This window comes from Pongo abelii, chromosome 16, assembly GCF_028885655.2.
Source record: "Pongo abelii isolate AG06213 chromosome 16, NHGRI_mPonAbe1-v2.0_pri, whole genome shotgun sequence".
Classification (NCBI taxonomy): Eukaryota; Metazoa; Chordata; class Mammalia; order Primates; family Hominidae; genus Pongo; species Pongo abelii.
The window spans coordinates 104,199,664-104,213,510 of NC_072001.2; the positions used below are offsets into that span (position 1 = coordinate 104,199,664).

A 13,847-nucleotide genomic window follows, 5' to 3' on the forward strand; every position below is an offset into this window, starting at 1 on the left:
ATGCATTTGGGAAGTGTCCATGCAGAAGATGAGGTCATTTTTCCATGGCAACTAGACCCAAAAGATATTGCACTATTTTGAACTTGAAGATATTGTAACATTTCAGCCCACACTGTCCCCGTCAATTCAATGTGCTAAGTGTTATTTCATCCTGGAATTAAGTAGGTGGTTCTATTGGGGAGAAATTGTCAGTTTTAGGCCTGACAGATCTATTTCTTTCACCAAAGCTTTTATTATTATTATTCAGGAAAGTAATATATGTATATTATAGATAATTTTAAAATGTGGGAAAGTGTTAGTACTCTAATAAATACAATACAATGACACAACATAATGAGTTAGGATTTATTGATCCAGGCACTTGACATACATTTTGTGATGAGTCCTCACATTAAACTTGGAAGAATGAGTAGTATTATTCCGATTTTACCAACAGGCAAACTGAAACAGAGATTAAGAAATGTGTCCAAAATTACATACTGAATTTTTAACTCTAAAATGCCTGTCTCCAAAGTTCATACTCTTGCATGTAATGTTACCCTAGGGGAAGGGCGACGGTGTGGGAGAGCCCAGAGATAATGCCACAACACTGGGGTAGTTCTTTCTAGTCTTATTTCCATACACCCATTTTTTATTTGGCTAAGATCACACTGGATACGCCATTTTTAATCCTACATTTCATCACTTGGCATTATCTGACAAGCAGGTGGGTGAATGATGTGGGGAAATGTCATATGCAATTCAGAGAGACTATTCCAGAAAACACTATCGACTCAACAGAAGCAACTTTCAGCTGGAAACAGGACAGCTGGATTTTGTTTTATTTTTTTAACTTTAGGTTCAGGGGTACATGTGCAGGCTTGTTACATGGGTAAATTGCATGTTGCTGGGGTTTGGTATGCAGATTATTTTGTCACCTGGGTAATAAGCATAGTACTCAACAGGTAATTTTTTAACCTTCACCTTTTTTCCTCCCTCCGCCATCAAGTAGTCCCCAGTGTCTGTTGTTCCCTTCTTTGCGTCCATGTGCATTCAATGTTTGGCTCCCCCTTATAAGTGATAATATGCAGTATTTGGTTTTCTGTTCCTGCGTTAGTTCACTTAGGATAATGACCTCCAGCTCCATCCACGTTGCTGCAAAATACATGATCTCATTCTTTCTTATGGCTGTATAGTATTCTATGTACCACATTTTATTTAACCAGTCCATTGCTACTAGTGGTCTAAGGGAAGAGCAGAGTGGGAGCAAGCAGCACCCTTCAGTGGCACTTTCCCTTTGTCCTGCCATCTCCTGCCAGGTCCCTGCAGTCCCCAGCGGCTTCTGAACTGGATGCTGGCCTTGGCTTGCCAGCAAGGGCACCTGGGGGTTGTGAAGCTCCTGGTCCTGACGCACGGGGCTGACCCGGAGAGCTACGCTGTCAGGAAGAATGAGTTCCCTGTCATCGTGCGCTTGCCCCTGTATGCGGCCATCAAGTCAGGTGGGTTTCCCCACTACCCCGAGTCATCCCTGATCCCGCAAACCATCTCAGCCTCCAGATGTGGGACTGTGTCTTCATTCTCACCCTTGACTCTCAAATTACCTCTGTGAGGAGACTTTTGCAACTCCTGTTCTATGTTTCTTTTTCAAAATATCTGCACCCTTCCTCATTTCCTCCTTACTTGCCCCACAAGGGGATTTCAGTGACAGAGACTGACTGTGGCTAATGGGACTGTTGTACGAGGCACTCCAAAGGGCGAAGCCCCACAAAAATTCTCCCACTAACAGGAACCTGATGCATCAAGGGAAGTACATAGAGAAGCCCAACCAGCACAAGCACCTTTTCAGTTTCCATTCCACGTATCAGAGTCTGCCCTTCCAACAACTGAGACACTCTCTGCATTTGCATGCCCTTAGCTTTTTGGTTTTGTTCCTTTAGGGAATGAAGACATTGCAATATTCCTGCTTCGGCATGGGGCCTATTTCTGTTCCTACATCTTACTGGATAGTCCTGACCCCAGCAAACATCTGCTGAGAAAGTACTTCATTGAAGCCAGTCCCTTGCCCAGCAGTTATCCGGGAAAAACAGTGAGTAGTCACTGCCTGTGGAGTGTGTTTTAGTTCCTTTTGTGCTGCTGTAACAGAATCCTGCAGACTGGGTAATTTATCATAAACAGAAATCTATTTGGCTTACAGGTCTGGAGATTGAGAAGTCCAGAGCATAGTGCTGGTGTCTGGTGAGGGCCTTCATGCAGTGACATGAAGGCGGAAGGCAAGAGACCAACAGACTGAGAGAGGGAAGAACTCACTTTTATAACAACCCACCCTCAAAATAACAAACCCACTCCCACAATAACAACATTAATCCATTTATGAGGGTGGGGCCTTCCTGGCCTAATCACCTCTTAATGGTCCCACCCCTTAATATCATCACAACAGCAATTACATTTCATCATGAGTTTTTGAAGGGGACATTCAAGCTATAGCAGGGTGGGAGCTGAAATCTGGGCTTCATCCCCCTCCCAAAGTTTTTTTTTTTTCTTTTCCTTTTTTCAAAAATTGGTTAAATATATCATATTTAACATATTTCTTTTTTAAATTTTTATGTGTTAAATTTTAAAATTACTGAAGTTATGTATGATTGTTATAACAAGTGATCACAATTGAGAGTGGTAATAAAAATTATGAATCTTCTGCCCTTGAAGTAAATAGTTTAACAACCTGGTAGGGATCTTTTCACATCCTTCCATATGCAATGCTATAAAAACATTTACAAACCTATACAGGGTTTAATTTTAATTTCCCATTTTAATAACAAAAATATTATTGCATTATTTACATTATCTTCAACTTGGCTTTTTAAATTTAGTATTCTAGCAGGGACTTCCTGTAGATCAGTTAGTGTGGCTACAACTCATTCTTTTAGGTACGTTCTTTAAATGCATAGAGCCAATGTAGCTTAGTTGACATAGCTCTCCTGCTATTGGTGGACATTTGAAATAGTTCTTTTTTTTTCCTCTTGCAATACAGCCTGATTTGCTATGGTACATTTGCTTATGTAGAGCACAGTCCTAAAAGTGGGCTGCTTGGAAACACTGCCCCCAAACTCTCTGGTGATTCACATTTTCACCAACAATAGATGGGATTCTCTGTCTCCACTCCTCAGCCAGCATTAGACATCCTGGATCCTACTAATTTTCATCAGTGTGAGGCAAAAATGATGTCTCCTTGTTTTAATTTCCATGTTATATTAGTAATAATACTGAATAATTTTCATCAGTGTGAGGCAAAAATAATGTCTCCTTATTTTAATTTCCATGTTATATTAGTAATAATACTGGATAATTTTCATCAGTGTGATAGGCAAAAATAATGTCTCCTTATTTTAATTTCCATGTTATATTAGTAACAATACCGAATATCTTTTCATATGTTCATGAACTATCTGCATTCCCTTTATGTGAACTGCCTGTTAATGTTTGTTGATTATTTTTTCTAAAGGATTATTTGTCTTTTTTTCTCACTTTGGAGGGTTTTTTTTTTCCTTGAACATTAGAGATTTTTAAGACTTTATCATAAATGTTGCCAATATTTTTCCCAATCCATTATTTTTCTTTTTTTGTTATCTTTTGTGATAGCAAAGATAAAATAATACATAATTCAATATGTTCATCTTTTCCTTTCTGGTATGTGGTTATACAAGAAGGCCACTTTCCCTCTAATTTTATTTCGGTATTCTCCTGGAGTTCCTTGTAATGTTTTCATTCATTTAGTTTTTACATTTTAAGCTTTAACCTTTCTGGCATTTATTTGTGTGTATTGTATGAGGGAAGTGGCAGCAGGTGGAGGTGGCTAGCTTTTATCTCTTCCAGATAGCCAGTTACTCTAGCATAGTTTTTAAAATAAAGTTTTCTTTTTCATCTGAATTGAAATGTCACCATTGGCATTTTCCCCAGTATCTATATCTGTATACGTTTTGGAATTCTCAGTACTGGTTCACTGGCCTATTAATCTGTTTCTGGCAAATGTCATATTGTTTCAATTATAGGCACTGCATTTAAGTCTTACAATCTGTTAATGCAAGTTTTCTGTTCATTTGTTTTTTTCAAAGGTATCTTGACTGGACTATTATCGGACATTTGTTCTTCTATTTTGCTCATTTCCCACAGTGACTCTATTTGTGCAGCTTTTATGTTCTTTAATGAGACTTTTTTCTTTTCTTCCTAAAAGTCCTGGACTTGTCTTGTCTATTTGTGACTTTTTTTATTGTTTTTGCTACCATTTTAATGAACTATCTATATATTTATATAACTCTTTTCCATTTCTATTCCAACCTGATGTTACTCGTATGGAGAAAAGTTATTTTGTTTATTTCTGTTTTATCTGGTTCCTTTCCTGTCTTCTCTTATTCACTCTAATGTAGTTTTTACTAGAATTCCTTGATACTTTTGGATATGTGATCACATATTCTGCAAATTCAAAACAAGTTTATCTCTTCTTTTCTAATATTTATACAGCTTATTATTCCATGTCTTATTGTGTATCTTTAGAAATCTCAAAAGTTGAATAATCATGATACTAGCAGTTATATCTATCTTGTTCCTGATTTTAAATGTCTTGGTGTCACCAATTTATAAGCATTTGCTCTAGACAGTTAGCAAATAGGTTCTTGTTATATTTAGGTAGTTTCCATGTATTCATTTTTGCTTTGAGTTTTTATTAGGAAACATTACTGAACTTTTTCAAATCCCTTTTTGCAGCAATTAGTGTATTCATATAGCTTTTCTACTTTATCGATTTAATAAATGATTTTGATAGATGTTGACTCAGCCTTGAACTCCTATTATAAATGCTAATTGTCTTTTTTTAACTGCTGGATTTGATCTATTGATATTTTATTTACAGTTTCTGCATCTGTGTTTATAGGTGAATTGATCTATAATTTTCTATTTTTAATGTTTCTATGTGGTTTTATATAAGATGATGCCAGCTTTACAAAGTAACATGGGGAACTTTCCATCTTATTATTATCTGGAGAAGTCTCATAGGAATTATTTATTGTTAATGGTTAATTAGATAAAGCAGATCTTTATTTTCTGATTCCTTTTGAAGTCATTTGTCAATTCACATTGTCTGCTTTCCCTTATATGCAAGTCAGGGAATTATATTTTGGTAGAAAATTATCCATTTCCTTTAGGTTTTTGAATTTGCCATCATAATGTTGCATTGACATTTTTCTCATTCTTTTCTTCTATATCTATACTTATATTACTCTTTTCATTTATGCTGTTGAACAGTTTTACTTTTTCTCTTTCCAACTTAATCAAATCAGCCAGAGATTTATGTTAAAATACAAGGAACTGTCAAGGAACTTGATAGATTTTTTTCAAATTACTTGTTTTGTCTTGGTTTGTTTGTTATTTCATTAATTTTCACTTCTGTCTGTATTAAAACCCTCTTCATGTGGTTGTTTTTGTTTTTTGTTTTGTTTCTTTTTTTTTTTTTTTTTTTTTTTTGAGATTGAGTTTCATTCTTGTCACTCAGGCTGGAGTGCAATGGTGTGGTCTCAGCTCACTGAAACCTCCGCCTCCCGGGTCCAAGCGATTCCCCTGCCTCAGCCTCCCGAGTAGCAGGGATTACAGGTGTGAACCACCATGCCCAGCTAATTTTTATATTTTTAGTAGAGATGGGATTTCACCATGTTGGTCAGGCTAGTCTTGACCTCAGGTGATCCACCCGCCTCAGCCTCCCAAAGTGGTGGGATTACAGGCATAAGCCACCATGCCCGGCCCATATGTTCTTTTTTGAGTGTTTTGTTGATGGTATTGAGGTTAAAGCAAGGCCTTGGCATGAGACTTCCTGGTTCTCATCTGGACTCTAGGCTTCACTGCTGCAGGGCCTTCCTCTGTGTCTTCATTTAATGGGAAAAGCAATAAAATACCTGTCTCAGAGGGATGCTTGACAAATAAATGCAGTAATATTTGTAACATCCTAATAACAATGCCTGGCACGTGGCAAATGCCTAATAGATGTTACCTGTTTCTTGAGTTGAATATTTATTTCTTCCTGTTTTTTCTCTAATTTTAGCTTGTTGATTACAGTATTTGAGCCCTTTATGTGCTGCCTGTTTGTGCTAGCTTTCTTTATCAGAGTCTGAAATATAGATATAGAGATATACAGATATATAGAGATGTACAAGTGTACATACATCCATCAATACAAGTACATATATTTATTTCCCACTTCTGCTGATTTTTAAAATCTCATTCTTCTTATGTCTTTACAAGATTTTGCTTGACATACCTGGTTTCTGGCTTTATGACTCATCAATACCTATTTTGGTTATATCAAATGGCCTCCTTAATCCTGTTGATGTCTCTGTCCTTGAAATTGAGTTTGTTTTCTCTTCACGTGACCACTTTGCCCTGTTTTTCTTTGTGTCAACCTTGGATACGTTTTCCCAGATATTTATTTTCAGGTTTTTATTTGTCTCTTTGCCATAGGTATATTTCTTGCAAACAGCATTTGGTTTTTAATCTCATCTGAGTGTGTTTCTTTTGAAAGAGGAATCCACCCACTTCATATTTGTGTAGAACCTGTCCTATTAGTATATATTTTTCCATCTCTTTAATTTATATTTATTACTATTTCCTTTTTACCCTTCCCTTATTCCTGCTGGTTTCCTAGTTTCTAAAGAATACTGATATTCTACTTTCTGTATATTTCTACCTATCTGTTCCTTGGATGGTTTTCTCAGTTATAAAACAGGAATAACAATAATCTTCACCATGGAGGGCAGCTGTGCACTTAGCGCAGGCCCTGGCACATAAAAAGTGCTCAATAAATATTAGTTATATTGGTATTAGCCTCACATCACCAAAGGAAATAATGATCATCTAACCCTTACATCTATGTAGTGCTTGTTACTTTTCCAAGCACTTTCTTAACTAATTTGGTCCTTATAACACCTCAGTAAGAACTGCAGGGAACAGATGAGATTATTGAGGTATAAAGACATTATGTTATTTGTCCAAGGATGACAAATACTAAACAGTATTGATGCTTAGACTCCCGAACACAGTTCCTGAACTGTACCGCCTAGGTTTCACGTAGACTAATGATTCTCTGTACATCATAATCCCTGGGAACTTTTTAAAATCCTGACACTCAGACCACATCCTACACTGATTAAATCTGTATCTGTGGAGTGAGACTTGGCATGAGGAGTTTTAGAAATTCTCCAGGTGATTCCAATGTGCACCCGAGGTCAAGAGCCAGTGGCTCCGATTTTCTTGGTGTAAGGGTAAAAGCAGAAACAGCTGTTATCTTCTACCTGTGATCTTTTCTGTGAGGCAACTCTTCTTACACATGCCAAGGTTGGCATAGAGCATGGAGGAAGTGATTACTGCATTTTGTGAATGAAAAGACAAGGAAAAGGCAATGGTGCTTTTCCTCTAACTGGCTCTGTTGCATGGAATCAGAAGAGGAAATGAAATTTCAGCGCAACCTGAGTCTCAAGGGCTCCTTGAGCTTCCCCAAAGCAGATGGTATTTTTAGCATTCAAGCGAATTTCCGAGGCAAGTACCTTGGAGTGGGTGTGCCCGGCTGCCCCGTCATCTCTAACCTGCAACAGCACATTCCTTCTGTACTGCTGGCAGAAGAGAGCAGAGAGGGGTCCAGGCAGAGGGTTCCAGCAGTCAGGAAGGATGACTCAGGAGCCAGAGGTAAGTGCTCCTACCTTCCCAGGTATCCAGTGGGATTAAACTGACAGTTTGGGTTGGTTCAGAATATTACACAAGGATAGGCATTAAAAGGGTGCTTCACTGACATGATACGTGGTCTGAAAAGTCCTTTGGCGCTGCTGGCACTCATGGCTGTTGCCTTGTTGAAGTAACGGTCCCTTCAGGGCACGTGTGACGGAGGTTGTTGCTCCAGCCCTGGTACAACAAGCGGTCACGGGCCACGCGATGGTGTCTTAGGGAGATCATGCATGTGCCATCGTGTTTTTTGTGTGGTTGAGCTCTGCCTAACACACCAGCTGGTCAGTATTTTTTAATGTAATTGCCACGTGTGTGGAAGCCACAGCCGATCCAGGTACAGCAGCCCCTCTGCCTGTTTCTGGGCCAAGCATAGCCCGAATCCACCTCTGCCCGCAAATGGAGAAGGTACAGAGAAACCCACATTTGTTTTCCATTGGCAGTGGCTGGCTGCTTGGGTTTTGTTGGTGTTTAGTTGAAGAAAGTTCCAGAGGCCACACTGTATGGTCCGGACTGCTGGGACACACTCTCTAAGGAACAAAAGTGAAGTAAAGTCAGACCTGGCCATGCTGTTTGCCTGGCTGGGCAGTGCTCCTCTTAAAGCTGCTAAAGTTTTGCCTGAACATCTAATGAGACGGCCTGCGTTCATGGTGAACATCGTGTCAATGTTTAGCTGTGTTGCCATGAGAAATAGCTTAATGCTTTGATGTTGTCACACCCAGAAAGGAACAAGAAAACTCAGAAATGCCAGGAAAAGCCTAATCAGATCCCAGAATAACCACGATGTTCGTTCCTGTTCAGCAGTTAGAGGGCCAGGCTGAGGGCTTCCCTGGGGCTGTTTCAAGTGTGGGAATTAGACCAGACCTGAAATTAACTTTCAAACAACCCAGTGGGGAAATTATTAATTTCCTTTTAAAAGTCTCTAATGATTTCAAATCTGGCAGCTAACCTAAAGAGAGAGGGACATTTATTATTACTTTTTGGATCAGTTCCGGCATATATAGCTTACAAGTTCCTGGTGCCCCACCCTTCATGTCTGTGTGTCAGTGCCCTGAGCGCAAGCAGCCCAGCTGCACATCCTCAGAGTTAAGGCAGGCGTTTTACTGGGGCACGCAAGCTGCTGCTGGAGGCAGCTGAGCCAGCACTGCGTGCTCATGAGAGTGCCTGATGGCCGGGGGCTGGTGGCCTTTCCTGATGGACACCCGAGGCCTCTGGGGAACATCCCTGTCTTAGGTAGGACCTCACATTTGGTGCAGAGGGTGTTATTCCAGAGTTTCGTGCATTGCAGAGCACTTCCGCACACGTCACCACCGCCCTGGTGCCACATACCCTCTTCTCAGCGGGCGGTGCTGCTGTAGGAGCTGACGTGGGCACTGGCATTCCCAGAATTCAGCCTGGCCCAGCAAGACCCCCATGGTAAGAGCCAGGGCTGGGGCATGGACCCTGACTCCTCTTGGCCTGGCCTGTTCCACAGTCGCTTGTGTGAACAGAAGAGGAGGCCCTTTCCCTACCCTCTGAGAGTCATGAAAGTAAACCCTGGACTGTTCCCAGCATCCTTCCACCAGTTCCACTTTTCTTGTGTCCTAGTGAGCAGTTCAGTCCGTTGTCCCACACATGCCCATCTTGTCCAGGTTCCAAATACTGAAGCTTCCCCTGTCCTCTTCCTCTGCCCATAAGCTTTCCCTGTGGAATAGGAGACAAATGTGATGCCATCCATGTGCATGTTAGCGCTTCGTAGAACTCGAAAATGGGTAGCCAGGGTCACGTGGCAGAGTAAGTGAAGGGGAACAGCGCATGGCTTCTCAGTCCAGTGTTCATGTTGTCCTGCTGGATTTTAAGACATCCTACAAAGCAGTGAGCATGTCAGTCACTTGTATTTAGTTAACACCAGAGAAAAATGATTAAGCTAGACAGGCAGAAACAGAAAAACTGTTATTTGAACTTCAGTGACAAACTAGAAGACGTAATGAGAAAAGAATAAGAAAGAGAATACGAGTAAGAAACATTATCCAAGGCTGTGAGAACTGTTGGATATCAGCATAGAGATTTAGGTTCATTACGATGCAAATGGATTCTAGACAAGTTAGCGTTAAGCTTTGAAAACTCATCAGAATATGCATATCTATAGATATAGGTTATTAATATAATCTATATCTATAGATCTTATATCTATAGAGACATATATAATTTAAAAGCATGTTTATCCCAGTTATAAGAGGGAGATGATTGCCTTTCAATTTCTAAACATATATGAAGATATATGATCAGAAATAACATGAACATTAAAGCAAAATTATTTATACTAAAACATAATTTTAAAAAGAAAAGACATGGAAAATATTTCGGAAAAAATAACTGACAAACACTTAAATCCAAAGTAGATCATTGATGCAACTCCATGTCAGCTGATGATTGAATTTAATTTAGCCAAAGTTTATAGATCACCTGCCAGATGCTTGGGACTCAGCAGTGATGGCCAGACCCTTGCCCTGGCTGTCACATTGCTCACAGATTCCACTAAGTAAAAATTTGAGAGAAATGAACAGTTAATTTACATATAAGAAAACACTGGCAGTAAATCATGGCATGGAAACATACACAACATCACTGGCAATTACAGAAATTCAAATTAAAACAGCTTGCAAGTACTGTCACACACCTATTAAACTAGCAAAAATAAATATACACACTGAGTAAGACATTTGGCAGAGCACAGAGCAACGGACACACCAGTGTCTTGCTGCTGGCACTGTGAATTGGTTCCATATGTGTGGAAAGTAATTGGCATCACGTGGCAAAAGCTATAAACCTCTTTTCTCCCAGTGAACTGTTCTGAATTCAATATTTCCTTTCTGAAGAATACCTCTAGGACATAATTCAAATGAAATCAATAGCGATTGCCACAAACATGGTCACAGCACTGCTGTTTATGATAAGAAGACATGGGGGAAAGAAACCAACATGTCTGCTGGGTGTGGTGGCTCACGCCTATAATCCCAGCACGTTGGGAGGCCAAGGTGGTGGATCACCTGAGGTTAGCAGTTCGAGACCAGCCTGGCCAACATGGTGAAACCCCTGTCTCTACCAAAAATACAAACATTAGCTGGGTGTGGTGGTGCATGCCTATAATCCCAGCTACTGTGGGGCTGAGACAGGAGAATCTCTTGAAACTGGGAGGCAAGGTTGCAGTGAGCTGAGATAGTGACATTGCACTTCAGCCTGAATGACAGAAGAAGACTCTTTCTCAAAAAAAAAAAAAAAAAAAAGAAAGGAAGCCAAAATATCTGGTGGCAGGGAAAGACTATACCATCCATGCTGTACCAGCAAGCAGACCACACCTAGCCAGGAAAAAGCGAGCCTGCCTCCTCAGCACTCAGCACTCAGCACAATGCTCCTCTTTGACCCAGGGCACCCTGCAGATCCCCACACAATATCCTCAGGAAGGCCTTCCTTAACCCTCAGGCCTGGTCATTTGCCTCCACCCCAACCTTCTATGTCTCAGAGCTTCCTGTCAGTTTTATTCAAAGCACTAAACAAAGTTTGGGTTATTTGTTTGGGTGACATTCTTCTTTAATCAATTTCTCCACATGACTGGAAGCTTCCTCAAAGCAGAAACCTTGGCCAATTTTGCTCACCCTGTGTTTGCCCCTCGGTGTAGGACTTGGAACATGATGGATAGGTGGGTAGGTCGAAAATGGATGGGTGGGTGGGTGTGTGGATGGCTGGATAGATGGATAGTTGCTTGGTTAGATAGATGGGTCAGTGGATGGTTGCATGGATGGATAGGAGGATGGTAGATGGATGAATGGATAGATAGATGAGTGGGTGGATGGTTACATGGTTGCATGGATGGATGGATGAATGGATGGATATATAGATGGGTGGGTAGATGGGTGGGTGGATGATTGCATGGTTGCATGGATGAACAGGTGGGTGGGTGGATAGATGGATGGATGAATGAATGGGTGGATGGTTGAAATTTTTGTATGCAATAACCTCCCTTCTGTTTACATAGGGCCTCATAGCTTTAAAAAAGTACTTTGCCAAACATTGTATTTTAATCTCTTATACAGCCTGTGAGGTGGAAGTTGTGTCTTTATTTACAAGTTGAGAAAACTGAGGGTTCTCTCGAAGGCAAGTTAAGTAGCTTAGTTAACTGCAGACACCATATTTTTATTTCTTGCATTTTTTTCCCTCTCATAGCTATTGGCAAAATTCCTAAGTTGGAACTAGTGACAGGAGATTTCTTGTAAGTTTCCTATTTTTAAAAGAAATGACTGAAATACTACAGAAAAAAGTACAATGTTGCTTTTTGTTTTAAAAACCTCTCTACCTGTTTTTTAAGAATTTTAGCAAAGAAAAAAAGTGATGAATTTTACTAAACACATCTTTTGGCATTCACTTGCTTAAAAGAGAAGCTGAGTTTCCCTTTCTCTGATAGGGTGTGCTGCACTTCTCCCTAAATTACTGCCATGCCGTTGTCTTTGTGTAGACCCTACCTGGCCAGAGAACTTACATCTCTGAGTTTAGTTGTAGCTGATTAAATATTTTGTTGCAGTTTTGTATCCATGTACGTACATGTAATTGGGCTGGAATTTTAATGGCCCTTGCAAAGTAACTGGTCTTGACTCATAAAATGAAATGAGTCCTGTATTAAGGAACTACTTACATAACATAGGGACTATTTGTTATTGGAAATATTTCACTGGGAAAAAAATATATTGAATTAGGAGACTTTGGGAGCTGATTATTTTCCTTGTTTGTTTCATTCAATGTTTGTTTTTTCTCTGATCGTGTCACTGATAATTTTTATTTTGGTAAGTAAATCTTACATTTCTACTTCCAGATTGTTTGCCTAGAGTCTGGACTTGTAGCCACAGATTGTTACAACCATTGTTTAATACAGATTGTTACATGTTGATGGTTTAATATATGATCAGAAGTGTATCTTGCAAGTTATTTTGTGCTTAGGTTTCTCATTTATCTGGTTTCTACGGTAATATTTCCTTTCTTTGTTTAAACATATTGGCAGCCAACCACTAATTCTGATATTTACAATATTTTTAACAGACATGCTATTGTCAAAACTGACTTCATTGTTTTATCTCAGTCTTTTATTTAAGCAGGTAAACCCCTCTAAGATTAGAAGGAAAGTGTCCCCCATTTTCTTGTCTCTCCTTTCCCTCCTCCCTGTGGTAGTTATTCTCAGGTCCTTTCTGAAATTCTCCATTTACAGCGTAGAGTCCTCACAGGCTTTCCCCAAATTTAATAGGTGATTTTTCTGTCATTGTCACTACCTTTTAAAATTACAATTCTAATCTACTTATCTCAACGGGAATGCTTTTGGCTTTCTAAGAGCCTGTTCCTTGCCTTTCCTTTTGTTTTCTGTGTGATCGTGACCATAATCTGTGTCACTGGAATGTTCCCAGCTCTCAGGTCCCGACCTCCCGGCTCTTCCCTTGATTCGTTACCATCTGAATTCTTAGAACTGCTGTAACAAAGCACCCAAAACTGGGTGGCTTAACACAACAGAAATGTATTCTCTCACAGTCCTGGAGGCCAGCAGTCCACGGCCAAGGTGTTGGAAGGGTCGGCTTCTCCTGGAAGCCCTGAGGGAGGGTCTTTCCCTGCCCCTTCCAGCTGCTGGGGACTGCTGGCGGTCCCCAACACTCCTCAGCTTATGGCCACATCTCCCCAGTCAGCTGCTAACTTCTCCCTGTGTCTTCACATTGTCTTCCCATTGTCTGCCTCTGTGTTCACGTTTCTCCTTTTTCATAAGAACACCAGTCATATTGGATGATAGCCCCCACGATAACCTCATTTTGGCTAGATGACCTCTGTTTTTAATTAAAGTCACATTCTGCAGTGCAGGGCGTTAGGACTTCAGTATATCTTTTGGGAGGGACACACTGCAACCCATCACACCATCTTTGCTGCCTTCACTTCATTGCCCTTGGCCTGGATCCACCTGCCATGGGCCACCTTAGATGCCAGGTAGATGGCCAGTCAAGGTACAGTGTCCTTCTCATCCTCCCGTTTTAAATGCCTCCTTTCTCCTTAAGAGCTTGTCTCTACCAGAGTGCAGGGACTTGAGAAGCAAGTTCTTAGAAAAC

The 13,847-nt window shown here is 40.3% G+C and overlaps 1 protein-coding gene across 3 annotated transcripts in view; it reads left to right on the top strand.

The window, feature by feature from the left end:
• Positions 1-13,847, top strand: part of LRRK1 (leucine rich repeat kinase 1) — a 155,060-nt gene that overhangs the window by 71,410 nt on the left and 69,803 nt on the right. For all 3 annotated transcript variants that reach the window (XM_024232405.3, XM_063716320.1, XM_063716321.1), the window contains 2 exons: positions 1,299-1,478; positions 1,917-2,065. In XM_024232405.3, coding sequence (XP_024088173.2) covers positions 1,299-1,478; positions 1,917-2,065 — 329 coding nt within the window. The remainder of the gene's footprint in view (positions 1-1,298; positions 1,479-1,916; positions 2,066-13,847) is intronic.